General features: G+C 45.1%; 3 protein-coding genes across 5 annotated transcripts in view; all 3 read left to right on the top strand.

The window, feature by feature from the left end:
* The window catches only part of LOC115408404 (GTPase IMAP family member 7-like), a 693,369-nt gene that overhangs the window by 231,575 nt on the left and 435,158 nt on the right, over positions 1-26,636 (top strand). The window lies entirely within an intron of this gene.
* Positions 1-26,636, top strand: part of LOC115408325 (uncharacterized) — a 354,329-nt gene that overhangs the window by 71,815 nt on the left and 255,878 nt on the right. The gene's annotated exons all lie outside the window — the stretch shown is intronic.
* Positions 1-26,636, top strand: part of LOC115408431 (GTPase IMAP family member 7-like) — a 182,691-nt gene that overhangs the window by 8,598 nt on the left and 147,457 nt on the right. Inside the window, exons 2-4 of one of the 3 annotated variants that reach the window (XM_030119191.1) lie at positions 1,284-1,444; positions 3,113-3,158; positions 6,272-8,195. The exons of the other annotated variants lie outside the window; for them this stretch is intronic. Of the exons in view, the coding sequence (XP_029975051.1) occupies positions 1,284-1,444; positions 3,113-3,158; positions 6,272-7,362 (1,298 nt within the window). The 3' untranslated portion in view covers positions 7,363-8,195. Of the gene's footprint in view, positions 1-1,283; positions 1,445-3,112; positions 3,159-6,271; positions 8,196-26,636 lie in introns of those variants that run through there. 3 annotated transcript variants of the gene reach the window in all.

Raw genomic sequence — 26,636 nt, 5'->3', positions numbered from 1 at the left:
GCTGGATAAGAGGTGTTCTATTGGCTGGATCCAGGAACTCTTCCTCTGTGGCATTTGTGGCGGGCGGCACCAACATTAAGGTGCATTACCGCCACCTACTGTGTTGAGAATGTGAACCAGAGTCACCTATGGATAGAAGTGCTGGAGCAGAACATGGACTGCTGAACAGAGCGCTTATATCGAAGATTTTAAATGCAATCCGTTAAAATCCGATACTTGTTTTTTGGCTGATATTGGACCAACATCCGATATCAATATCGGATCAGGACAGGCTCAGATTAAACACTGCTCTCTCTCCCGGCTGCTGTGCTCGCTGATGAAAACGTGCACACTGTGGATAATGGTCCTCCATGGAAAAAAAGGATTCATCAAACTACCCCACTAAAGTGGCAAAAGCGTTGCTGTCATCATTCTGGGAAAATGTGAATGAGTTGTAGATGTTTTCCGCCTTGCTTCCCATGGCGTAAATGAGGCAGCTCACCTGCACTTGGCCATCGTCCTGATCAAGCTTCGTGGCGAACTTAAAACATTCAAACTGCTGTTTCCAGAGAGGCCACTCTGTGGACTTATTGAAAGGAAAGTTTCTTGAAAGCAACAATACGTCATCAGTAGGGAAAAACTAACCTGCCTCACGACGGTTTAATCCCAGCTCACTTGACTATTTCCATGAAGAGTCCAAATCTCAAAGAGCTTCTGACACCATGTGGAATGATGGAGAGAAGACTTTCTCCGGGGACACTCCTTTTAATGACAGGTCCAGTCGACAGACAGTGCACACAGTGTACAACACACAGTTCCTGTCTTCTCCTAGCTCAACCCTGGTCCTCGTGGGCCGCAATCCAGCATGTTTTAGATATTTCCCTCGTCCAACACAGCTGATTCAAATGATCAGGATCATTACCAGGCTTCTGCAGAGCTTGATGATGAGCTGATCATTTGAATCAGCTGTGTTGGACGAGGGAAACATCTAAAACATGCAGGACTACGGCCCACGAGGACCAGGGTTGAGTAGCCCTAGCACCTGTCTAATAATGCCATAAGATGTGACTGTTGGAAAGCAGAGGGTGTGTTTCATTTGAACTATGTGACAGTGGGTCTTCTTGTATTCTGAATGTCTGAGGTTGAATCTCTATTCTGGCTGAAGAACTGTTGAGATGCTCCCAGTGTGTGAACGGCTGAATGTGACTGATCATGTGAAGTTCTTTGAGCTGAACCAGTGAAAATAATTCCATTTAACCGTCATGTCTTTCTTGAAATGACTAATCTGACCACTTCTGTGTTAGATCAACAGTCGGTGCTGCAGCAGACTCAGCATGTCATACAGCTTGGAAAAGACAGTCTGACATTGTCTGTCAGGGAAAGTCCGGACCCTCAAACCTCTGGACACACCACCTCCTCCACCCCCTCCTCCACCTCCTCCTCCACCTCCACCAGTCCAGCCCAGGTCAGTCTACGTCTCATTACCATAAAGCACATTTTTCTGACACAGCCGATGCACCTCAGCCCAGGTCGCCTCAGTTCTACCAAAGTACAGTTTTAGAGAGTGAGAGTTGGTGCAGACCAGTGGATGAAAGTACGCTGACGAAGCTAACTAACGAGATCACTGAATGGGTGGAAACTGACTGCAGTCCAGTCAACATGGTCAAAGACGCTGTTCTCAGGGACGTTATCAGGTTGGCTGTTCTGACCCGGTGTACACCTCACCGTTCTGGAGATATTATCAAATTTCATGTCTGCGCTGCCGGCCATACTTAATGTGCCCACAACAGGCCATGCGAGGTGTGTGACAGATGCAACACCGGCCATTCAGCGTGGTGCACCATGTGCCACCAGTGCAACACCAGCCATGCACATTGCGCCACCAGGTGCAATGCCCCAAAACTGTCTGAATTTACCTAAACTCTCCCAAATTGGTAACCTGAGCAACGTTCTTAAAAGGTGAGGGGGGACTTAATGCACCTTTGAAAAATTTGAAGTATACTAGTGGATCTACATGGCATTTTATTTTGAAAGAAAAAGGTGAAAAATAAATTCTTTCTTTGTATTTATATGACTCTAAATTAAGACACTCTGGTAAGAAATGCTTAAAGGAATACCCCGAAGATTTTGGACGCACGCTCTATCCCTATCATTTACAAAGTGAGATAAGCTCATAAATATCTTTGTTGTCTGTGCGTCCAGTGGCTGGATCCTAGCTGTTAGCATCATAGTTAGCTTAGCTCAACTGCGGGAGGTAAAGAGGAAACAGAGCCGGACTGACGAAAGTGGACAAAATACTCCTTCCAGTGGTTCAGGGGACGGCGTATTAGCAGGTGAAGTAAATCCTAACGGTATAAAAAATTTTAAAAGGCGTGTTTTCCTTTTCAATCCATTAAAATTACGTTTTGATCCACACAGACCTGCGCATGCGCAGTGCTCCGCGGAAGGATGTACCGGAGCACAGCAGTAGAACCCATAGACTCAGCCGCTGTGCTCAGGTATATCCTTCCGCGGAGCGCTATGCTTGTGCAGATCTGTGTGTATCAACACGCTATTTTAAAGGATTGAAAAGGAAAACATGTCTTTTAAAACATTTTTATAACCATTCGGATTTAATTCATTTGCTAATACGCCATCCCCTGGACCACTGGAAGGAGTATTTTGTCCACTTTCGTCAGTCCGGCTCTGTCTCCTCTTCACCTCCCGCAGTTGAGCTAAGCTAACTACGATGCTAACAGCTGGGAGCCAGCCGGTGGACACACAGACAGAAATAAGGTATTTATGAGCTTATCTCACTTTGTAAATGATAGGGAAATGGCGTGGGTCCAAAGTCTTCGGAGTATTCCTTTAAGGGGCTTACAACTGCCTCGAAATGAAAAATAACAGAATTTTAAAGATCATAAAAAGTGATTAATTTTGATGAACTACAGAAATGCTGCAAATAATCACAGTTACAAAATATTCTCTTTTTACAGCCTTGGTTTGTATTGAATGTAATGTTTGCAAGTTGAAAGAGGAAAAAAATGATCTTGAAAAAGCTAATCATTCAGATTTTCTGGACTAAACATAAAGAGTCCTGCAAACAGCATCAGCTCACAATGGTTTAACACTTTACACTAACTTGGGCCAACAGGTCTTCAAGTCTTCTCAAGACGAGATTGATCAAAACCAGGTTCAAGGTAGGTCCTGAATCCCCTTTCACACCCACAGCCAAACTGTCTGGTATGTGGATTTAAGAAATGTGTTACGAAATGATTTAGAATCAATAGGACACAGTCCACATTCAGACGGAAAACATTAAAAGATTTAACATGTTTAACTTTTGGTGGTGGACTGACTGGTTCACATGTGAACAGTCCCAGATCAATTCCCAGCATTCGCAAGAGCCAGAAATGTGCATGATCACTGCGTAATCATACCAGATAGTACACAGTTGTAGGAAATTGAATAATGATGAGTCGGATAATTGCAGATGACTGCATAGTATTACATTACTCATGCATACAGAGTCATGCGAGGCAATCCACTTGGGATTTCATCAGAAATCACCTTTTTTGATGAGATAAATTCCTGCCTCCTGTCCACAACAAGGCAAGATGTGTTTTATAAAATAATATAATTAATATAATGTATATAACATAATTACTGAACATATTAATCTACTATCCAACTGCAGTCACACCTCCTCCCCCACCCTAATGTTACTGTGAATTGTATATAATAGTCTGCCGTGCTCCTGCTTCTCTCCTCTCCCTCTCCCCACCCCACTTTTATGCTTGTACTTGCTCTTGGCCCCACAAACCTCACCCGTCTTATCCTTTACACTGCAACACTGCATGTTGCAAACTTAAATCCATCCATCCAACGTCAACCACTTATCTGGAACCTGGTCTTGGGTGCAGCAGTCTAAGTAGGGATGCCCAGACTTCCTTTCCCCAGACACTTCCTCCAGCTCTTCCTGGAGGATACCAAGGCATTTCCAGACCAGCCAAGAGACATAGTCTATCCAGTGTGTCCTGGGTCTTCCCTGGGGTCTCCTCCCGGTGGGACATGCCCCGAACACTTCCTCGGGGAGGCGTCCAGGAGGCATCCTAAAGAGGTACCGGAGCCTCCTCAGCTGGCTGTTCTGAATGTGGAGGAGTAGCGGCTCTACTCCGAGCTCCTCCCTGGTGACTGAGCTCCTCACCTTGTCTCTAAGGGAGCGCCCAGCCACCCTACGGAGGAAGCTCATTTCAGCGGCTTGTGCCCAGGATCTTGTCCTTTCACTCATGACTCAAAGCTCATGACCATAGCTGAGGGTAGGAGTAAAGATCAGTAAATCGAGAACTTTGTCTTGTCAGCTCAACTCTGTATTCACCACAATGGACTGATAAAACGACTGCATCACTGCAGCCGCAGCAACGATCCGCCTGTCATCCTCATGCCCCATCCTTCCACCACTCATGAACAAGACCAGAAGATACTGAAACTCCGCCACTTTGGGGCAGTTTCTCTGCCAACCTGGAGAGGGCAGACCACCTTCTTCTGGTTGAAGACCATGGCCTTGCACTTGGAGGTGCTAATCCTCATCTCCAGTGTTTCAAACTTGGCTGCAAACCACTCCAGTGCATGCTGTAGGTCAGGATTGGATGAACCCAACAGGACAACGTCATTTGCAAAAATCAGACATGAAATCCTGTAGTCCCCAATCTGGACCCCCTCCGGCCCCTGGCTGCACCTAGAAGTTCTGTCCATAAAAATCACATGCAGAACCAGTGACAAGGGGCAGCCCTGCCGGAGTCCAACATGCACCCATAACAGGTCTGACTTACTGCCGGTAATGTGGACCAAATTACTTCTTCGGTCATACAGAGACCGGACGGTCCAAGGGGCCCTGGACTCCGTACTCCCAAAGCACCCCCCACAAGACACCACAACGGACACAGTCAAACGCCTTCTCCAAGTCCACAAAACACATGTGGACTAGTTGGGCCAACTCTATGCAGCCTATGGGTCTCGAGCTGGTCCAGCGTTCCACGACCAGGACAAAAACTGAATTGCTCCTCCTGGATCCGAGGTTGGACTATTGGTCGAATCCTCCTCTCCAGTACCCAAGAAAAAACTTTTCCGGGAAGACTGAAAAATGTGATCCCCCTATAGTTGGAGCACACCCTCCAGTCCCCATTTTTAAAAGGAGAACCACCACTACTGTTTGCCAGTCCAGAGGTACTGTCCCCAGATATCAACCAAGACAGTCCCTGTACAACCAGAGACTTAGGTCCAATCCCATTTCTCTTTGTAGCCCTACCCCTTAGCCCTACCCCTTTGAAACGGAGTGCTTAGGAGTAGGGCCGAAAGTAAACCCCTCCGAATTGGGAAACTCCTTCGACAATCGTGTACGTCATCAGTAGTCGTCGCTGCCGATGACGACGGCAGATGCGACAATTGTTTTGACAATTGCAAGGCTTTCTGGGAAATCTGTCATACCCAGTGGTGGCCAGTGGCGAGGGGCGGCGGTGGGAGTGCTTGTTTTGTCCTCCTACATCACGAGTGGCGGGCGGCGTTAGTTCACTTCCGCATTGGCGGGAGCGCTTGTTTCCACACTGGCGCATCCCAGGCGCATTCCAAACATAACAGATAGATCATTATTTTCAATGAATTGGTTTCTTCAACACTGCCCACCTGGAATGCGCGGGATGAAACACATGGCGGCTGAGCTGTGTAGCTTTAAGGAAACCCTGACAACCTTGGTGCCTCTCACCACGGCCAACGCCAGAGAGGAGGAGAGTCAGTCCTTCTCGAGGGATTGGGTTCCAGAACCCAGGCTGTGTGTGGAGGTGAGCCCGACTATATCTGGCCGGTACCTCTCAACCTCTCTCACAAGCTCAGGCTCCTTCGCCTCTGATGAGGTGACATCCCATGTCCCAAGAGCCAGTCTTTTTGTCTGAGGACCGAGTCGCGTGGCACCCTGCAGTCGGCTGCCACCCAATCCACACTGCACCCAGCCTCTACGGTTCCCTCGACGGGGGGTGAGTGCGTCGGAACTCTGTTGTCCCTTCAGGCTAAGACCTGCCAGGTGGGCAAATGCCTGGCCACCAGGCGCATGCATTCGAGTCCCAACCTCTAAGCCTGGCTCCAGGGTGGGGCCCTTTTTGCGCCATAGCAGGTGACGTCGCAGTTGTTGTTCTGGTATTCATCATAGGGGCTGTTGTAACCATACTGCAGTCCGTCTTTACTTCATTTTGAATTGCTTTAATAAAACACATGATTAAAGATTCAGATATGCTTGATCAGAGTCTTTTTTCTCCCTTAGAGTCAAAGCGGATCGTCCTGCTGGGAAAAACTGGCTGTGGGAAAAGCAGCCTCGCTAACATCATACTTGGACAGGACTTGTTCACTGCACATCATTCTTCTGTTTCTGGAACTGCCACATGTCAATCTGAAACCAGAGATGTCAGTGACAGAAAGATCACTTTGGTCGACACGCCTGGTTTGTTTGATACAGAAAAGACAGAGGAAGCTTTGAAGCCTGAGATCATGAAGTGCATTACAGAGTGTGCTCCTGGAATTCACGCCTTTCTCATCGTTCTGAGAGTTGAGAGATTCTCAGAGCAGGAGCAAGCTGTCATCAGCAGAATATGTGAGTATTTCTCTGAAGATGCTCTCAAACACGCCGTGGTCGTCTTCACTTTCGGCGACCAGTTAAATGAACGGAAGAAAATCGAGGAGTTCATCAGTGAGAATCAAAAGCTGAGAGACCTGGTAAAGAGGTGCGGCAGCCGGTGCCATGTCTTCGACAACAAATACTGGAAAGACAACACGCTGCAGAACGACTACAAGAGCAACCACTTCCAGAGGGAAGAGTTACTGAAGACCATCGACAAGCTAACGGTGGAAAGAAACGGCCAATGCTACACCAACAACATGCTGCAAGCTGTGGAGAGAGAAATCCAGAGAGAGGAGAAGCAAATCAGGCAGTCATCTCCAGAAGACCTGCCACCAGAGGAGATCAGAAACCAGGCCAGACGCCACGTGGCCAACAGATTTCTGATTGAACTGGCCGGGGTCACAACGGGGGCTTTGTTGGGAGCTTTTTTTGGCATGGCGGCTCTGGTTACATTAGTTACAATGGCTGTGACACAAATATCTCAAACAAAAAACCTTGTAAAAGAAGTTAATGGGTTAATAGGAGTGTCAGCAGTAGTGTCAGCATCTGCAGCAGTGTCGGCAGGAGGGTTTGCAGCATTAGCTGTCGAAGCAGCTGCCGTAGTCTCGGCTGCAGCAGGGGGACTCGTGGGTGGTGCTATTGGATATGAAGCAGCTAAGGAAGCAGAGACAGTGTTGGATGCAGTGAAAAAGGTGAAGGAAGCTTTAACAGAAAGAAGAAATGTAATGCTGTCTTAAGAAGATATGCTTTGAGAAGGTCACACAAGAAAGGCTGAAAGAAAAGACGTTCATACTGACCCACCTCACTTCTTTAGGTTAGACACAGCCACGTCATAAACATTACATGTCCACATCTCACCAGTTATTTACTTTAAAATTCATTTATTTATTTTCCTCAGTCTTCCACTGTTTAAATGGAGCACACAAATTTCCACATTGAAAGATTACCACCATGTTTTCTGTTTGTATCAATTATTCTTTCTTTTTGAGTTACCCTGCTGGTGAGAGGTTCCATCCTTGAGACCAGAGGATCTTCATAAACTTGATTCAGAAAAAGAGAAATATGTTTTTGTTACCACCGGGCCACACGAGGGTGCAGTGGTTAGCGCTCGTGCCTCACAGCAAGAAGGTCCTGGGTTCAAATACCGGCCTTTCTATGTAGAGTTCGCATGTTCTCCCTGTGTGTGTGTGTGTGTGTTCTCTCTGAGTACTCCAGCTTCCTCCCACGGTCCAGAAACATGCCAGTCAGGTTAATTTGTCACCCTAAATTGCCCCTAGGTATGAATGTGTGAGTGAATCATTTTATGTCTGTACATATGTCAGCCCTGAGACAGACTGGCGACCTGTCCAGAGTTTACCCCGCCTTCGCCCACTGCAGCTGGGATCGGCTCCCACGACCCCGAGAGGGGAGAAGCGGTAGAAAATGAATGAGTCATAGATTGTAAATATAATGACAGAGCTTCCGTGACGTCACCCATAGAGTTCCATAATCCCGTTCTGAAGACTTCAGCGAGTCCAGCAGGACGTCTCCACATTGAATATTTGAAACCTGATGTAAATGTGATTGGTCCAGCCCGTCATGTGACCGCATCACGAGGACAGAGGAGGTGCTGTGATAGGGCGATTTATGCAACACTTTAACTCGTAATATAAAATCAACAGATGATTTATGTGAAAATCAGAGTCTGGTGAAGCAGCATGACTGTAGAAACTAGTGATTGAGACATGTGATAGAAACATGTTCTGAAACCGGGCGCTTTATATGGTTGTCCAAAAAGGTTCATTGGTCTTCCAAGTAATAATCCAAATCAAAAGTTCTTTTTCAAAGACCAGTGTGGTATTTTGTTGTTTACCTTACTGATGGTTTCAGCAGCTGTCAGCTGTCTTCTTCAGAGTGTTTGTCACGTGATGACTTGCGGGTAATACCACACTGGTCTTTGGAAAAGAACTTTTGATTTGGATTATTACTTGGAAGACCAATGAACCTTTTTGGACTATTATGCATTTTGGACTGTCACGTGACAAACACTCTGAAGAAGACAGCTGACAGCTGCCGAAACCGTCAGTAAGGTAAACAACAAAATACCACACTGGTCTTTGGAAAAGAACTTTTGATTTGCTTTATATGTTTATTTACGAGGGCGTACCCAAAAGTTCCCGGAATTTGACTGTAACTTTTTATTTCTGACATTTCAAAATAAAACATCACCGTCGCATTCAACATAATCTCCATCCGCATTAATGCAGCGCTCCAGCCGTGTCTCCCACTTCACGAATGTGTCGTCAGACCCGTGCGTAATTGTGCCATTTTTTGCCGGCTGCGATTTTTCTGTCACCTCCTCCACATCTGCAAACCGCTGTCCCTTCAGCTCCTTCAAGGCTTCATCTGGCGAATAAGGCGGATGGGAGAGGAGATTCACCTCATTCTTCTCCAGAAACTGCGTGAGGCGCAGCGCCGTGTCCGCTGGCGCTCTGTGGTGGTGGATCAACCGGCTCCACTCCGCCACGACGCTCTGCTTCCTCCTCACATCCTCACGGAGCGTCTGAGGACTTCCTGTAGTCGTCCTGGTTTACAGTCTGACCTGGAGGGACAGACTCGCTGTGGACGAGACCCTGGACAGCCAAGAAGCAGCTCAGCATTGTTTTCACTGCTGAGCGGACCTGACGCGCCGACATCTGGCCCTTCTCAGACCCCCGGACCACTCATGGACCTGAGTCTTCCCCAGAGCATCATCCTTGTCGGCTTGCTGCAACAAGCTGAGTGTTTCTGCTGCTGTTTTTTCCCAGCAAAACGCAGAATTTAATGTTTGCGCACTGCTCTGGCTTCCCAGTCAATGTCGCCATTTTGGAAAAAATCGCAGACCGCAGCTGCACTCTGTTGCTATAAATAGCGCCTGACAGGCGTCAGTGTCACTCTGGGAGCTCAGCTTTTTCACAGATGTGCACGAGGCTTACCTGCAGCACATCTGACGGCCAGACGTCGAAACTCATTATTGTTAGTATTTCATGACCTAATTCCGGTTTCTTCTGGGTACCCCCTTGTACACTCTGAAAATCGGCATTTTTGAATGGGTTTCTATGAGACCGGGGCTCTTTTTGAAACCAGCATCATCGCCCCCTGCTGGAATAACCCCGGAATTACATCTTTTTTGCACCTCCGCATTATCTTCATGTTTTATGAGCGGACGTCGGCGCCTGGAATTAATGAATGTTTCTGTCATAAAATGTGGATAAGTTACAGAAAAATTGGTGAAATGTACCAAAATTATAGGAAAAAAACAGTGTAAAAAGTAGAAGTTTACTGGAGGGAAACGTTTCAAAGAACTTATCTTTGACAGAAAGTCTCAACTTGAGTTTAAAAATCTTCTCTGAGAAACACAGAAGAGTCGAGTATCAGAAGAAAAGAATCTACACACGAGGCCACAGAGACTTTGAAAGCAGAAACATATTGATTTTCTTTATTGATTACTATTTGAAGTGAAATTTCTAAAAAGACATTCTGTTACCTCCCAAAATATTTGATTTGTTTTTCTTTTCCTTTTCTTGTTCCCTGCTGTCTGTTACATTAAATGTGTCGATTGGAATTGTATTTCTTTTTATTTTGGAGTTGTTAACCTTAAAGGAGTATTAAGGAGTTTTTCAACTTTAGAAATACTTATTTTCCACCATAAAAATGTTACAAATATTCAACGATGTGTACAATGTGTCCTGACATATTCATTACAAGTACAGCTAAAAGCGCTAAATTGTCACTTGAAAGTTGCAGTGCCGGTCCGGCACCAGAATTTTTTTTGTTTCTTTTTAGGGTGGGGGGTGGGGGGGATTCTAGAGGATGTGACGTAATGCGCGCTCCCGCTGACCTGACTCCTTAGGTTTCGTTTTGTCCACCAGTACTCCGCCAGATGCTTAGCGAGCAACAACTGAGCAGGATTAGAAAAGACCGGCTTCTGGCACTGCCACACTCCAGCACAGACCCCACCAGAAACTTCATTTTACTCGAGCGCTACTAAAAGAGCGAGGAAGGAGTTTTTCTCTTCTGTGCACGTGGATGCAAGCCACAGGCAAGAGTGTTTCATCAAGCTGCAGTTACGCCCAAGGACTGCAGGGGCCGTTGTTTCGCATGAAACGTGCAAACTCCTTAATGCAGCTTTAAGCTTTTAAGATTTTGAAAATATGACATTTATTTCTTTATAATTAAAATTCATCATTACAATTTTCTCATCCCTGAACTTGGGGTCTTGAGTCTTTTGTAGATTTGTGGGTTTTTTTAATTGTTTTTTTTTCTTCTTTTTAGTTTCGTTTTTCTTTCTATTCTGTTTTTAATCCCTTTAAACGTGTATTGTTGTTTTTATTTCACTTTCACAGGTTAGAAAATTCTCTCTTTTTTAGTTTTGTGTGTTTTAATCCTTTGAAGATGAATTTCTCAACCTCTCTCTGAAGGTGTTATTCAGCCACAGCTGCTCAGACAGGAAACGTCTCTCTTCTCTCGTCAGCTGCAGTGAGCGGAAATGTTATATCACATGAGGAAACTGTTTCATTCAACTGTCCAATGTTAACTCAGAATCAGTAAGAGTTCATATATTGTTGATTTTCTGATTCAATGCTTTCTATTATAATCAGAGTTAATCTGTTCTGTTAATCTGCTCTGCTTCTCCTTCACCAACACATTAATAAAGTTCATCATCTTGGAATTAAAGGACTAAATTGTGGACGTTCCTTATTGTCAACATTCTCAATGGATTTAAAGGGACAAATTGATTAAAACATGGAGGAATCAGAGTCTGCCAGCTTGAAGAGGAGCAGGAGGAGCTGTTTCCCCTCATAGTCCAGAAACATGCATGTGAAGTTAATTTGTCATCCTAGATTCCTTTTCGATGTGTGTGTGTGTGTGTGTGTGTGTGTGTGTGTGTGTGTGTGTGTGTGTGTGTGTGTGTGTGTGTGTGTGTGTGTGTGTGTGTGTGTGTGTGTGTGTGTGCGTGTGACAGAGAGAGAGAGAGAGAGAGTCACAGGAATAATCTCACTGGGGGAATAAAACAAATTTCTGCACATTTCTCAAACATTTTGACACCAAAGACTTTATTAGAGGTTTGACACAGCTGATCATCAGAGCTGACAGCTGGTGGAGGTGTCTGTCTCTCACTCATCCTGACTTGTCTCCATTAAAGAGAAGGACCTCAGTAAGAAATTGACATAAAAAGCTTTTCTGGAGGTTCAGAAAGAGGCCGAAGCTGATCTGGAGCAGAATCAAGACCAGAACAGAAGACCGGATCGAGCAGGACCAGGATCCAGGAGGACAGCAGAGAGAGTCCAGCAGGCCTTCTGGGAAACATCAGGATCCAGTTTGATCCAAGTCAGCTGAGCTTCAGTCTTTATAGTCTGAAATGTGGAGCAGTTCTACAAGTAATGACTTTTAATCTGCATATCACGAGCGGTGTTGTTAGGCTGATTTTAAGCTACAAATTTATTTTCTACATAAAGCAGTTGGAATGTAATTTTAAAGGAATGATGATTTAATTGCTTAATTGCTTCAGTTTTTCAGTCTGGCTTAAAGTGTCAGCCAGAGAGCCCTTCAGTGACTCCATTCCACTTGTTTATATAGAGAAAGACCAAAACACTGAAAAACCAGTCCAGGTTTTCCCTCTGACCATGCAGTCGCAGTGACTTTGAAACCAATGACGTGTCTGCAGCACCGGAGACAGCACTTTCAGGACCCCATTGTCAGGCCGCTCTTTTGCACCCCCTATCGAGCCATAGTTGAATAACCGGAGACCGCAACGTTGAGGCACCGTGAGGACCACGCTTTTTCTGGTGGGGTGCTGGAGTGAACAACGCCACTTGTCGGCTCAGAGTCAAAGAACCGCACTGTGAAATTTTGTGAAAATAAAAAGACGTTGAAGACAATAAAGTTACTCATGAAACAACTTTTTATTGTACAATTATTCTAGAAAAAGCTCACAGCAGAGACAACATTTCGTGTGATTTAAGGTCAAGAAACGTTACTGCAGTATTAAACTATATTCTCTTTCTCAAAATCTGAGGCTGTGACTCAGTGAATAAGCAACAAATAAGTACCCTCAAAGGTTCAATCACTGCTTTAATGATGTAAACAACTTTATAAACATCAAATTCAAGTTCCATTCAACTTGATGTGCATTAATAATTCAGTCAAATATATCTTGGCTGCTTGGCAGTTGTTTGTCGATTCTGCTACTCTGCTAAACCATCAGTTTAAAGTTGGCATCAAAACTTCACATAGGTGTTTGCTCACTTGTCTAGACTTCCAGCTAGGACTGTCGTGGTAAACCGGTATTGACGATAATCGTGGTATAAAAAAATGAAATTTCAATATCGTGTTCAAAATGCGAACATGATAATATCGCATAGAGGATCTAGTGCCACTTGAAACTTGTTTCATCTTGGCAAATTCTAAGATGGCGCCACTGTATCCGGCTGGCCGTCTACCTCTGCGCAGTATTTTAACTTTACTGCTGTTTCTAACTGTTTTTATTGAACGTGTGTCACCACTACTGTTGTATGATCGCCACACCCTTCTGAATATTCGTGATTCCGTGACAAAATCCGCGATCTCTGGCTGTAGCGATCAGTCAAAGACGCTACCGCCATTCTTGGCGTCTCTGCCTCACTATCTGCAGCGCCTACCCGCACCGCTGCCACACAAACGCCGCAGCAGAAAGCGGGGCAGAAGAGGTGGTGTGCTTGTTCGCCTAAGGACTTACCTGGCGCGGTCTTCAGCGTGCAACCCTGTCACGCGGATCCCTCCCAGATACCTCGGTCTCACCGTGCGGCGCTCCTCAGAGGTCCGGTGGCTCCGGTCACCTGTCCCCGCCGAGGATCATGGACAACTCAGCTGCCCGCGGCGCATCAGCGTCTGTCGGCGAGGCTCCGTACAGAAAAACCTGCATCCCGTTGCTCTTGGTTCTGAGCAGAAAGGCCGCTCCACGCTGCGCTTTGCTCTCTCAACACGAGGTCTCTCTCAAAGAAGACCTGCATCCTAAAGGACTTCTTCAAGAGCCACAGGTTGGATTTCCTTTTGTTGACTGAAACCTGGATAAAACATGATGATAACAGTCTTTTTACGGAGCTTCTCCCACCTTGCTGCTCTTTTTTTAGCACCCCGCGGGCGTCTACTGGAGGGGGCGTGGCCACGGTTTTTAGGGATAACTATGCATGCAAGTATTTACATGCAAATAATTATTCCTCATTTGAAGTGCAGTTGTTTATATTGGACCTTGTTTCTCCAATCTGTTGTGCTGTTGTATATCGACCTCCGAAACACAACAGGGTTTTTATCCAGGAATTCTCTGAATTTTTAGCAGAAGTTGCACCCAAATATGAATACATCCTGATTTGTGGAGATTTTAACAGAAGAGGTTTGAAGTCTGCTGTGTCACCGCCACGGCGGGGGTCATGTCTCCTTCCTGAGGAGGCACAGTACTCACAGACAACATGACTCCGGGTTATGTTGGATTTAATATTCCTTGGTGGAATATTTATTGGTCAGTCCCCAACAGATGTAACAGAAAAAAGAAGAAATTTAATGCTGTCTTTCAAAGATGTGTCTTGAGAAGACCACACATTAAAGCTCATGTCCAGAGCGTCGTGAATGTGCGAATTAAAACGTGTCCACCAAAGTGTTTTGGGGTTGTTGGATTGTGTATTTGATGAGTTTGACGAGGGGGAACAAAAATACCATCCACTTCCATTGTGTCCGTCCTGAAAACCTTCCCCGACTCACCCCTGAATAAACAACAGCTCGTCCTCACAAAAACAGTAAGTATGCTGTTTCAAATGACTAAAGAATTGCGCTAAATGGGCCAATTTGCCAAAATGTTGAAGTATCGCTTTAATAAAACATTTTAATATCTTTTGTGATGGTTCATTGACTTACAACCAGTTGAATGACCCCTCGGTCATGGTCTGAGGGCGTCAGTATTGCTTTCACTTGGACTAAGCAGCTGTGAGGAGGGTGGTAGGAACCCTGCTCACTAAAAAACTCCAAATGTGCGGACTGCTTTACGGCATGCGTCACATCATGTTTATCATTATTTATCCACCATTAGATTCATGACCTCGTCGCTATCCGTCCTTCACACAGCCGCTGGAAACAAATGTAGGCGAGTTCAGTCCGACAGCACGCCACCGGGAGCAGCAATTTACCACGCCACGCGCTAGGCCTCATGGGAACTGTAGTATTCCTTCAGGCAAAACACTACCGCTTTTGTCCACTGGCGCCGCCAAAATCAACGAAAACTTAACCTTTAACCTTAAACTTTTAAAATGTTGATAATATGAGATTTATTTCTCCATTCTTAAAATTCATGATTACAATTTTTCATCCTTGAACTTGAGGTCTTGAGTCTTTTTAGATTCGTTTTTTTTAAAATTGTTTTTAATTTCTTTTTAGCTTCGTTTTTATTTCCTTTAAATGTTTATTGTTGTTTTTATTTTATTCAGTTTTCATGAGTTAGAAAATCTTCTCTTTTGTAGTTTTGTCTTTTAATCCTTTAAAGATGAATTTCTCAACCTCTCTCTGAAGGTGTTATTCAGCCACAGCTGCTCAGACAGGAAACGTCTCTCTTCTCTCGTCAGCTACAGTGAGCGGAAATGTTAAATCAGATGAGGAAACAGTTTCATTGAACTGTCCAATGTTAACTCAGAATCAGTAAGAGTTCATATACTGTTGATTTTCTGCAGCAGTGCTTTCTGTTATAATCAGTGTTAATCTGCTGGAGTCACTGCTGCTCTGCTTCTCCTTCACCAACACATTAATAAAGTTCATCATCTTGGAATTAAAGGACTAAATTGTGGACGTTCCTGATTGTCAACATTCTCAATGGATTTAAAGGGACAAATGTGAGTTTTGATTAAAACATGGAGGAATCAGAGTCTGCCAGCTGGAAGAGGAGCAGGAGGAGCTGTTTCTCCCCACAGTCAAGAAACATGCATGTGAAGCTAATTTTTCATCCTAAATTCCTTTTCGATGTGTTTGTGTGTGTGTGTGTGTGTGTTGGGGCTGTCGCGGTATACCGCTATTGACGATAATCGTGGTATTAAAAAATTAAATTTCAATATCGTGTTCAAAATGTGCACATGATAATATCGTAGAGAGGATCTTGTGCCACTTGAAACGTGTTGAAGTGTATTTTCAAAATCCGCTCCTGTTCTTCCGCCCTGCTTCCCTCCCTTCTGCAGCCCCCCAGCCCCTCCCTCTCCCCTCTCATATAAACACAGCAGAGCAGCGGTAGCAGCACGGCTGCTAGCTAGCAGGGCTCCCAGTTAGCGAGCGTCACAAGTGCTCTAAACACGTCGGCGGTGGCCGACAACGACAGCGAGACGCTCTGTCCTCACCCGAAAAAAGTGAAGTCGGTGGTGTGGGAGTTTTTTGGGTTCCTAAAAGTGGAAGCGGACAAGTTTGACGACACGCCAATTTGCAAGAAATGCTGAGCTTCATAAAAATCTGCCATAAGCAGAGAATAGAAACAGAAAAAGAAAAATATCCCCGTGATTGTTCAGTAGACATATGACTTGTCATTCTTCAGTTACATACAAATGCTTTGTCTCTGCTATCCACAAATGATTTTGTTAATCTTGTAATTATAAGCAGATTTTGCACCCATCCGGGTAGTAGTGGGGCCCCATTAGGTAGGTTCCAGACGTGTCATTGTAATGTATGCGGTGGGTTTCAAGTTGTGTCGCTGATATCCGCCGTCTGTCGGGGCCCCCTTCAGCTCGGGGCCCGAGCCAGTAACGGCGCCTCTGGCTGGAGAGAAGCAGCTGCTGCTCATTCCGCCTCGGATTTAAACAAACAAACAAACAAAAATCCTCGGCAGTGTGGTGGTGGGACAGGATTTCACCCCAACAGGGCCCATGGGTTTTCATAACCCACCAACCCTACGTAAATTACGCCTCTGCTGTGGATCCTCTGTTAATCAGTTCATCAGATTTTAATTAGTTGAGTGAAACTACACTTTTTGTATGCAGCTGTGCAGTAACTGTTCTCATATTGTTTCAACACCTTATTTGACAGGTGTTCTGAATGTAATTCAAAGGGAAAAGAGAGAAAGAAAACAAAAATAAAAGTAAAATAAAAGTAAAGATGAATCTGAATGTGTGGCTGCACGGTGGCGCAGTGGTTAGCGCTCTTGCCTCACAGCAAGAAGGTCCTGGATTCAAATACCGGCCGGGGCTCAGGTCCTTTCTGTGTGGAGTTTGCATGTTCTCCCCGTGTGTGCATGAGTTCCCTCCGGGTACTCCGGCTTCCTCCCACGTCCAAAAACATGCATGGTAGGTTAATTGATCACCCTAAATTGCCCCAAGGTATGAATGTGTGAGTGAATGGTTGTTTGTCTATATATGTCAGCCCAGGGCCCACAGCAGCTGGGATCGGCTCCAGCCACCCGCGACCCTGCCCATGATAATCGTGAAGAGAAAATTTGATATCGTGACAGCCCTCGTGTGTGTGTGAGAGAGTGCGAGTCACAGGAATAATCTCACTGGGGAAAGAAAACATTTCTGGACATTTCTCAGACATTCTGACACCAAAGACTTTGTTAGAGGTTTGACACAGCTGATCATCAGTTGACTTTTGACCTCATCTTGAGACATGAATGTGATTTTGCCTGAGAGAGCTGAGAGCTGGTGGAGGTGTCTGTCTCTCACTCATCCTGACTTGTCTCCATTAAAGAGAAGGACCTCAGGAAGAAATTGACATAAAAAGCTTTTCTGGAGGTTCAGAAAGAGGCCGAAGCTGATCTGGAGCAGAATCAAGACCAGAAGAGAAGACCGGACCGAGCAGGACCAGGATCCAGGAGGACAGCAGAGAGAGTCCAGCAGGCCTTCTGGGAAACATCAGGATCCAGTTTGATCCAAGCCAGCTGAGCTTCAGTCTTTATAGTCTGAAATGTGGAGCAGTTCTACAAGTAATGACTTTTAATCTGCATATCACGAGTGGTGTTGTGAGGCTGATTTTAAGCTACAAATGTATTTTCTACATAAAGCAGTTGGAATGTAATTTTAAAGGAATGATGATTTAATTGCTTAATTGCTTCAGTTTTTCAGTCTCGCTTAAAGTGTCAGCCAGAGAGCCCTTCAGTGACTCCATTCCACTTGTTTATATAGAGAAAGACCAAAACACTGAAAAACCAGTCCAGGTTTTCCCTCTGACCATGCAGTCGCAGTGACTTTGAAACCAATGACGTGTCTGCAGCACCGGAGACAGCACTTTCAGGACCCCATTGTCAGGCTGCTCTTTTGCACCCCCTATCGAGCCATAGTTGAATAACCGGAGACCGCAACGTTGAGGCACCGTGAGGACCACGCTTTTTCTGGTGGCGTGCTGGAGTGAACAACGCCACTTGTCGGCTCAGAGTCAAAGAACCGCACTGTGAAATTTTGTGAAAATAAAAAGACGTTGAAGACAATAAAGTTACTCATGAAACAACTTTTTATTGTACAATTATTCTAGAAAAAACTCACAGCAGAGACAACATTTCGTGTGATTTAAGGTCAAGAAACGTTACTGCAGTATTAAACTATATTCTCTTTCTCAAAATCTGAGGCTGTGACTCAGTGAATAAGCAACAAATAAGTACCCTCAAAGGTTCAATCACTGCTTTAATGATGTAAACAACTTTATAAACATCAAATTCAAGCTCCATTCAACTTTATGAGCATTAATAATTCAGTCAAATATATCTTGGCTGCTTGGCAGTTGTTTGTCGATTCTGCTACTCTGCTAAACCATCAGTTTAAAGTTGGCATCAAAACTTCACATAGGTGTTTGATCACTTGTCTAGAGATCCAGCTAGGACTGTCGTGGTAAACCGGTATTGACGATAATCGTGGTATAAAAAAATGAAATTTCAATATCGTGTTCAAAATGCGAACATGATAATATCGCATAGAGGATCTAGTGCCACTTGAAACTTGTTTCATCTTGGCAAATTCTAAGATGGCGCCACTGTATCCGGCTGGCCGTCTACCTCTGCGCAGTATTTTAACTTTACTGCTGTTTCTAACTGTTTTTATTGAACGTGTGTCACCACTACTGTTGTATGATCGCCACACCCTTCTGAATATTCGTGATTCCGTGACAAAATCCGCGATCTCTGGCTGTAGCGATCAGTCAAAGACGCTACCGCCATTCTTGGCGTCTCTGCCTCACTATCTGCAGCGCCTACCCGCACCGCTGCCACACAAACGCCGCAGCAGAAAGCGGGGCAGAAGAGGTGGTGTGCTTGTTCGCCTAAGGACTTAACTGGCGCGGTCTTCAGCGTGCAACCCTGTCACGCGGATCCCTCCCAGATACCTCGGTCTCACCGTGCGGCGCTCCTCAGAGGTCCGGTGGCTCCGGTCACCTGTCCCCGCCGAGGATCATGGACAACTCAGCTGCCCGCGGCGCATCAGCGTCTGTCGGCGAGGCTCCGTACAGAAAAACCTGCATCCCGTTGCTCTTGGTTCTGAGCAGAAAGGCCGCTCCACGCTGCGCTTTGCTCTCTCAACACGAGGTCTCTCTCAAAGAAGACCTGCATCCTAAAGGACTTCTTCAAGAGCCACAGGTTGGATTTCCTCTTGTTGACTGAAACCTGGATAAAACATGATGATAACAGTCTTTTTACGGAGCTTCTCCCACCTTGCTGCTCTTTTTTTAGCACCCCGCAGGCGTCTACTGGAGGGGGCGTGGCCACGGTTTTTAGGGATAACTATGCATGCAAGTATTTACATGCAAATAATTATTCCTCATTTGAAGTGCAGTTGTTTATATTGGACCTTGTTTCTCCAATCTGTTGTGCTGTTGTATATCGACCTCCGAAACACAACAGGGTTTTTATCCAGGAATTCTCTGAATTTTTAGCAGAAGTTGCACCCAAATATGAATACATCCTGATTTGTGGAGATTTTAACATACACGTCTGTTGCCCATCCAATCAGCAGGTAGATGATTTCAAAAGCCTGCTATCATCTTTTGATCTAACTCAGTCTGTGAATGGGCCCACACACAAGGGTGGGCACACGTTGGATTTGATAATTTCCTATGGTTTGCCTGTGTCTATAGTGGAAATATCAGACACGCCCATCTCTGATCATTCGATTGTCATCTTTGATTTTCTCACCCCTCCACCTGTCTGTAAGGCCCCTGTCCCCGCCTCTTCCCGTTGGATAATCACCTCTTCTACGGCAGGGGAATTTGCTGCTGCTTTCATAGACATGGAGCTTCCTGTTTCTGATAATATTAATCCGGATAGCCTGTTGTCTTCTTTCTACTCCACTTGCACCAGCATTTTGGATTTAATAGCTCCCTTCAAGTGTAGGCCCTCCAGAACAAGAACTGACCCTTGGTTGAATGACTCTACACGTGCCCTGAGACAGCGCTGCCGTCAGGCCGGACGACGATGGAAAAAGGACAAACTACACGAATCACTGGAGATGCTGAGGGATAGTCTCACCCAGTACCAGAGGGCAGTGACAGAGGCAAAGTCCCAATTCCTGTCTAATATTATTTCTGCAAGTGCTCACTGTCCTCGAGTGTTGTTCAGTACCACCAGCTCTGTGGTGATGCCCTCATATATCATCTTTAAGAGACGCCACTGTTTCTACCTGCGAGGACTTTCTGCACTTCTTCATGGACAAAGTGAAGTCTGTGAGAGCCCTGTGCAGCAGTGGCAACTGTCCAGACCAGTCTGATTTGACGAGCTCATACCCAGCAGTGTTCAATCAGTTTGAGCCTGCCTCACTTCCGTCCCTCACAGACATTGTAAACGGTATGAGGACTACCAGCTGCTCTTTAGACATCTTTCCAACCAAACTGCTGAAGGAGGTTTTTAACATTGTGGGGCCCTCCCTCTTGATCTTCATCAATACTTCTCTCAACTCTGGATGTGTCCCTGGTGCTTTTAAGCATGCTGTTGTCAGACCTCTGCTAAAAAAAAGCCTCAGCTTGATTCTAGTATCTTATCTAATTTTAAACCAGTATCTAATCTGTCTTTTATTTCAAAGGTTCTTGAGAAAGTTGTTTTCACACAGCTCCATGTGTTTCTAGATCATTACTCTATTCTCGAGAAATTTCAGTCTGGTTTTAGGTCAAGACACAGCACAGAGTCTGCCCTGTTGAAGGTTCACAATGATATCGCCCTCGCTGTTGACGCTAAATGTCCTGTTGTTCTGGTACTACTAGATCTAACAGCAGCATTTGACACTATTGATCACAGTATTCTTTTGTCGCGCCTAGAGATGGTCGGCATTCGTGGTACTGTGTTGAAATGGTTTAAATCCTACTTATCAAACAGAAGTTTCTCTGTTAGGATCGGCAGTTTGTCCTCTTCTGTTGCCCCGTTAACATGTGGAGTGCCTCAGGGCTCTATTTTGGGTCCTATTTTGTTCTCTGTTTACATGCTGCCTTTGGGATCAATAATTGCCCATCACAAATTATCATTTCACTGTTATGCAGATGACCTGTAAATCTATTTGCCTGTGTCATCACATACGAGTGATGCTGTCAAACAAGTAATGGGCTGCATATCTGACATTAAACAGTGGTTATGTCAGAATTTCCTTCATCTTAATGAAGCAAAAACAGACTGCATCTTATTTGGTGACTCCTTGCCTGGAGACTTTGTTGTGATGTCTGATCATTTTAAACCTGCTGTAAGAAATCTTGGTGTTCTTCTTGACAGTGATTTTAGATTTGACAAACAGATTGACAGTGTGGTCCGAGCGAGTTTTTATCAGTTGCGCCTCCTAGCCAAGGTGAAGCCATTTTTAAACCGCTCTGACCTGGAAAAGACAATCCATGCTTTTATCAGCTCAAGAATAGACTACAGGACTGTCTCAGAAAATTAGAATATTGTGATAAAGTTCTTTATTTTCTGAAATGCAATTAAAAAAACAAAAATGTCATACATTCTGGATAGATAGGATTTTTGAGTTTTCTTAAGCTGTAAGCCATAATCAGCAATATTAAAATAATTAAAGTCTTGAAATATTTCAGTTGATTTGTAATGAATCCAGAATGTATGACATTTTTTTTTTTAATTGCATTTCAGAAAACAAAGAACTTTATCACAATATTCTAATTTTCTGAGACAGTCCTGTATTGTAACGCCCTTTACATCGGAGTGTCCCAGTCTCGCCTGAATCGCCTCCAACTGGTGCAAACCGCTGCAGCTCGCTTCCTAACAAACACGCCTCGCCGTGAGCACATTACCCCGGTTCTTCTATCACTGCATTGGCTTCCAGTTTCTTTCAGAGTCGATTTTAAACTCTTAGGCCCAATCCCAATTCTCTGCTTAATCCTCACTCCTCAACCTTGATCCTCAATCTCAAATTAAGTGCCTCCTAAAAACAAGTGTTAAGGAATGTAATGTCACTTGGAAATGGGACAACCCTTAAAGACAGTTACGTCCTTGGACCACAGGGGGCAGCACTGCGCAAGAGGGTAGAAGAAAGCCAGAAGTGCAGCGTTTCCTGCAGCAAAAAAGTTTAGCCAGGGGGGAGCGCGCGCGGCGGGGAGTTTTTGGACCGTCGGGAGGGGGCTAGTGGTTCGCGCGACGCTTCTTTGGACCGTCCGAAGGAGAGAGGGAGCGCACACGCGTGGACTGCTGTTTTTTTCCCCTCTCCGTTGTCAAGGCGCTGCAGAATTTAGCGCGATGGTGGTGGGGGGTGGTGGGGGTGGCAGCAGTGATAATTTTGGTCAATGATCCATAACAACGCCCTTTATAACTGTAAGTAATGCGCCCTGCATTAGAAATGGTTAACATTTTGCATGTGTGACCTTGTTAATAAATGCATTCTAATGAATTTTCTTGATTTCTTTCTAATAGCCTTTATTATCTGTGATAGAAAGTTAATACAACTACTCCCAAAGTAATATACACCATTTTTTATTAATAAAATAACAGCAAAACGAACTATTTAACAAGCATTCTGGGTTCTCCTTAACTCCAAGGTAGGTCTGGTAGAATCTCAAAATTAAGGGAGATAACGTCCCTTAGTCTCACTCCTTTCCTCAACTTGTTTAGGAATGGGACACCACTTAACTTCACGGGAGCGCGCATTTTGAGGAATGAGGAGTAAGATTGAGGATTAAGCAGAGAATTGGGATTCGCCCTTACTTTTTGTTTTTAAAGCACTTAATGGCCTTGCTCCCCCATACCTTACAGAGCTTCTCAAAGTTTGCAGTTCAAACAGGGCTTTGAGGTAATCAAACCAGCTGTTGTTGGAAGTCCCTAGAGCCCGATATAAACATTGGGGAGCTCGGGCGCTTTCTGTTGCTGGGCCCAGACTCTGGAACAAACTGCCCCCCGACATGCAAACCATCACTGACCTGGGCCTTTTTAAATCCAGGCTTAAAACTCATCTATTCAGGCTGGCATTTAACTCTCAGTAGCACAGTGGCTCTTTGGTTTAATTGTATTTTATCTGTTTTTATTTTCATAGCTCCTTTTAATTGATCATGGACAAAATTTCAATTTGTACCATCCGTTTTATTTGTTTTGTTATGATTTTATTGCTTTTATCTCATTGTAAAGCACTTTGGTCACTTTTTGTGTGTAAAGGGCTATATAAATAAAATTTGATTTGATTTGATTTGATTCGACTTGTTGAAGTGTATTTTCAAAATCCGCTCCTGTTCTTCCGCCCTGCTTCGTCTCCCTCCTGCAGCCCCCCCACCTCTCCCCCTCCCCTCACATATAAACACAGCAGCAGCGGTAGCAGCACGGCTCCTAGCTAGCGTGGCTCCCAGTTAGCGAGCGTCACGAGTGAACTAAACATGTCGGCGGTGGCCGACAACGACAGCGAGACGCTCTATCCTCACCCGAAAAAAGTGTGTTTAGCAACACTGACTGCACGTTGATGCAAGCCGGGTAGTAGTGGGGCCCCATTAGGTAGGTTCCAGACGTGTCATTGTAATGTAATCGCTGATATCCCCTGAAGCCCTCTGAGGCAACTGTTGTTGTGATACTGGGCTATACAAAAATAAATTGATTGAATTGATTGAGATCCGCCGTCTTCTCCGCCGGCCCCCTTCTAGAAACTAACTGGTGAGTACTCGGAAAAGGGCCCCATGCGGGGGATTTTCGACACGTTGTCGTTGCAGCGTCCAGTGTAGCGCCTTAAATTTGTCATTAAAATTGACCGATGTCAGCTGTCTGTCGGGGCCCCCTTCAGCTCGGGGCCCGAGCCAGTAGCAGTGCCTCTGACTGGAGAGAGGCAGCTGCTGCTCATTCCGCCTCGGATTTAAACAAACAAACAAAAATTCTCGGCAGTGTGGTGGTGGTACAGGATTTCACCCCAACAGGGCCCATGGGTTTTCATAACCCACCAACCCTACGTAAATTACACCTCTGCTGTGGATCAGTTCTTCAGATTTTAATTAGTTGAGTGTAACTCCACTTTTGGTATGCAGCTGTACAGTTACTATTCTCATATTGTTTCAACACCTCATTTGACAGGTATTCTGAATGTAATTCATCTGGGAAAAGAGAGAAAACAAACAAAAATAAAATTAAAGATGAATCTGAATGTTTGTACCATTATTAGTGAAATTTTTGCTGATATCGTGATAATATCGTTATCGTGATATTTGTTGCCCATGATAATCGTGAAGAGAAAATTTGATATCGTGACAGTCCTAGTTCCAGCCCCTTCGTTCCAGATGGCCACGTTCCTCCATTTTTAATCAGATCACTGTGAAAGCTCCATTCGCTTCCTGGTCACCGGTACTTTGGCTCCATCTCGTGGCGCAGATGTGTAACGACAATCTAGTCCTCGATTATAGCATGACCCCATTTCGGAGAATACAGTTTCTGGAAAAAATATCGTCTTATATTCGGGCCAATACGGTATCTTGATCACTTGGTTTCCACGGCTGCCATTTGAATTATGTAAATAATATATCTGTGATCAGCTAAAATGTTAATGGAATCATATCTCTACATTTCTAACAAGGTAGTTTAAAAAGTTGAAAAGAGGTGATCAACAAGGACAACTCTGGAGACACATTTATATTTTATTATTTTCAAGACACATTTTTATTTCTTTTTTTATACATTGTGATGGAAATTTCTAATGAGTGGATGCTTGATTTGTAGTGCTTACATTTATTTGTTGTCACTAACCTGTCATGGGTGTAGGTGGAAGGACCCACGGGCAGGCAGCCAAGTGGAGTTCAAACTCATTTATTCTCAGGAACAGGAACACAGGATACAGGAACGCTGAGCTGAGCCGACATGCAGGCAAGGACACAGAAGCACATAATGGGGGACAGAATGGGAACAGAACTCGTCCTTCCCCAAAGGCCATCCAGGAGCGGAGAAGCGGGGGAAATGGTCACCAGATGATCCAGGGGCGAGCCTCGCCAGCGGGGGGCCAGAGGCAGATGATCTGGTGACAGGTGGAGCACCGCCACTGATGGGCTTCAGGATAAGTATGGTTTCAACAGTTTTCACGTTGTTAATAGAATGAAGTATGGTGCGTTCACACCTGACGCACGGGCGTTGCTTTTACATTCAAAGTCTATGGTGGACGAGCTTCAACGGACCGAATGTGCGTCAGGCGCTTTTCGAGTGTCGCGTTTCGAGCTTTTCGAGCGTTGGCGACGCGCGTCACGTGTTGCAGCCGTCAACGCCTGAAGTTGGGAAAATTGAACTTTGGAAGCGTCAATGCAGAGCGTCATCCAATCACAGACGAGCACTCTGAGCGCTGATGCGGGACAGAAGGTCGTCAAACCGGGTCGGGAGAGGTGGAAGTACTGCTGAAAGCGAACCTCATCCTCATGCAGCTCCTGGAGCAAATGGTGAAATTCGCCAAATTGCGAACGCCACTGCAGGATGGGATGAACCCAAAAACGTCACACAGGCGCCTGACGACGCCGTTTTCTGGCTTTATTTATTAAATAAAGCCAAGCCAGTGTCTCGATGGGATCCGCCATTGTCAACAAGAAGACAGGACACAGAAGCTCCTCCCACTCCCGCCAATGAGCTGCTGCGCGTTGCGAGCGTTGCAAGCGTCGTGTGTAGATTTGAACACACGTCGAATTCCACATTTTACATGCGTCAACTTTGACGCGTCGGTGACGCCCGTGAAGCTTGCAACACGTCCGGTGTGAACGCACCAGTAGAATATACTCACCCAGAAGGGTTTTCTGATCCAAACAGTGCTTCGGGAGAAATTTACATCCAAAATCGAGCTGCAGACATCCATATACTGTTAGCAGATGGGGCATGTATAGCGCTGCTCCCAAAACGGCTTTAATTGTCCAAAAACTCATTAGTTTCGCCAATATTTCCTCATGGTCCGCTCACGCCACTCCTCCTCGACAGCCCAGTGTCGCCAGATACATGTTGTTGTGGTTTTGCTGATCTCTGAAGTGAATACGGTGATCAGGATGTAACCTGAAGTACATTCACCAAGAGATACAGTAGGTGGCGCTGTGCACTGAAGTTGTTGGTCGCCACCCGCCATTACTCCAAAGAAGAAGAAGAGCTCATCGAAAGGCCAGCGTGAGAGATCTTCACTGCAGCACTGTGATTCACACTGCCTGTGGTGTCTCTGCAGTCCGCTGGAGGAGATTGCCAGATCTGACGCCGTCGCCCGTAAACAATATGAAACCTGTTTAATGCAATAGAAAGCAGCCCAAACCACCATCTCGGTTGAAAATGCATGTAAAAACCATATTTAAATACCACGTCATAAATACAGAATCATTTCATCAACCTGTCCGACGTGTTCAAAAAAGAAGCTTGATTTGATGGAAAAAAATCTGCCAAGTACAAAAGCGTTCATTCTTCTAAAGCGTATAATGACTACATCACGTTGTTTGTTCTGTATTCTACCAGAAGAAGTAAAAAAAATTGAATACTAAGGCAAAAACACGATACAGATTTTATTTTGAAATCACTTACTTTGGAACAAGTATCGCGTTTCCTTCCGGCACCCGACTTGCTTCTGTCTGGATTGACGCGGTAGGGCTCCGGCATGCAGAAAAATAGGAT

The sequence above is a fragment of the Salarias fasciatus genome, chromosome 3 (assembly GCF_902148845.1).
Source record: "Salarias fasciatus chromosome 3, fSalaFa1.1, whole genome shotgun sequence".
NCBI classification, from domain to species: Eukaryota; Metazoa; Chordata; class Actinopteri; order Blenniiformes; family Blenniidae; genus Salarias; species Salarias fasciatus.
The sequence above is the reverse complement of the archived record's forward strand: the minus strand, read 5'-3'. Positions and strand labels throughout refer to the sequence as shown.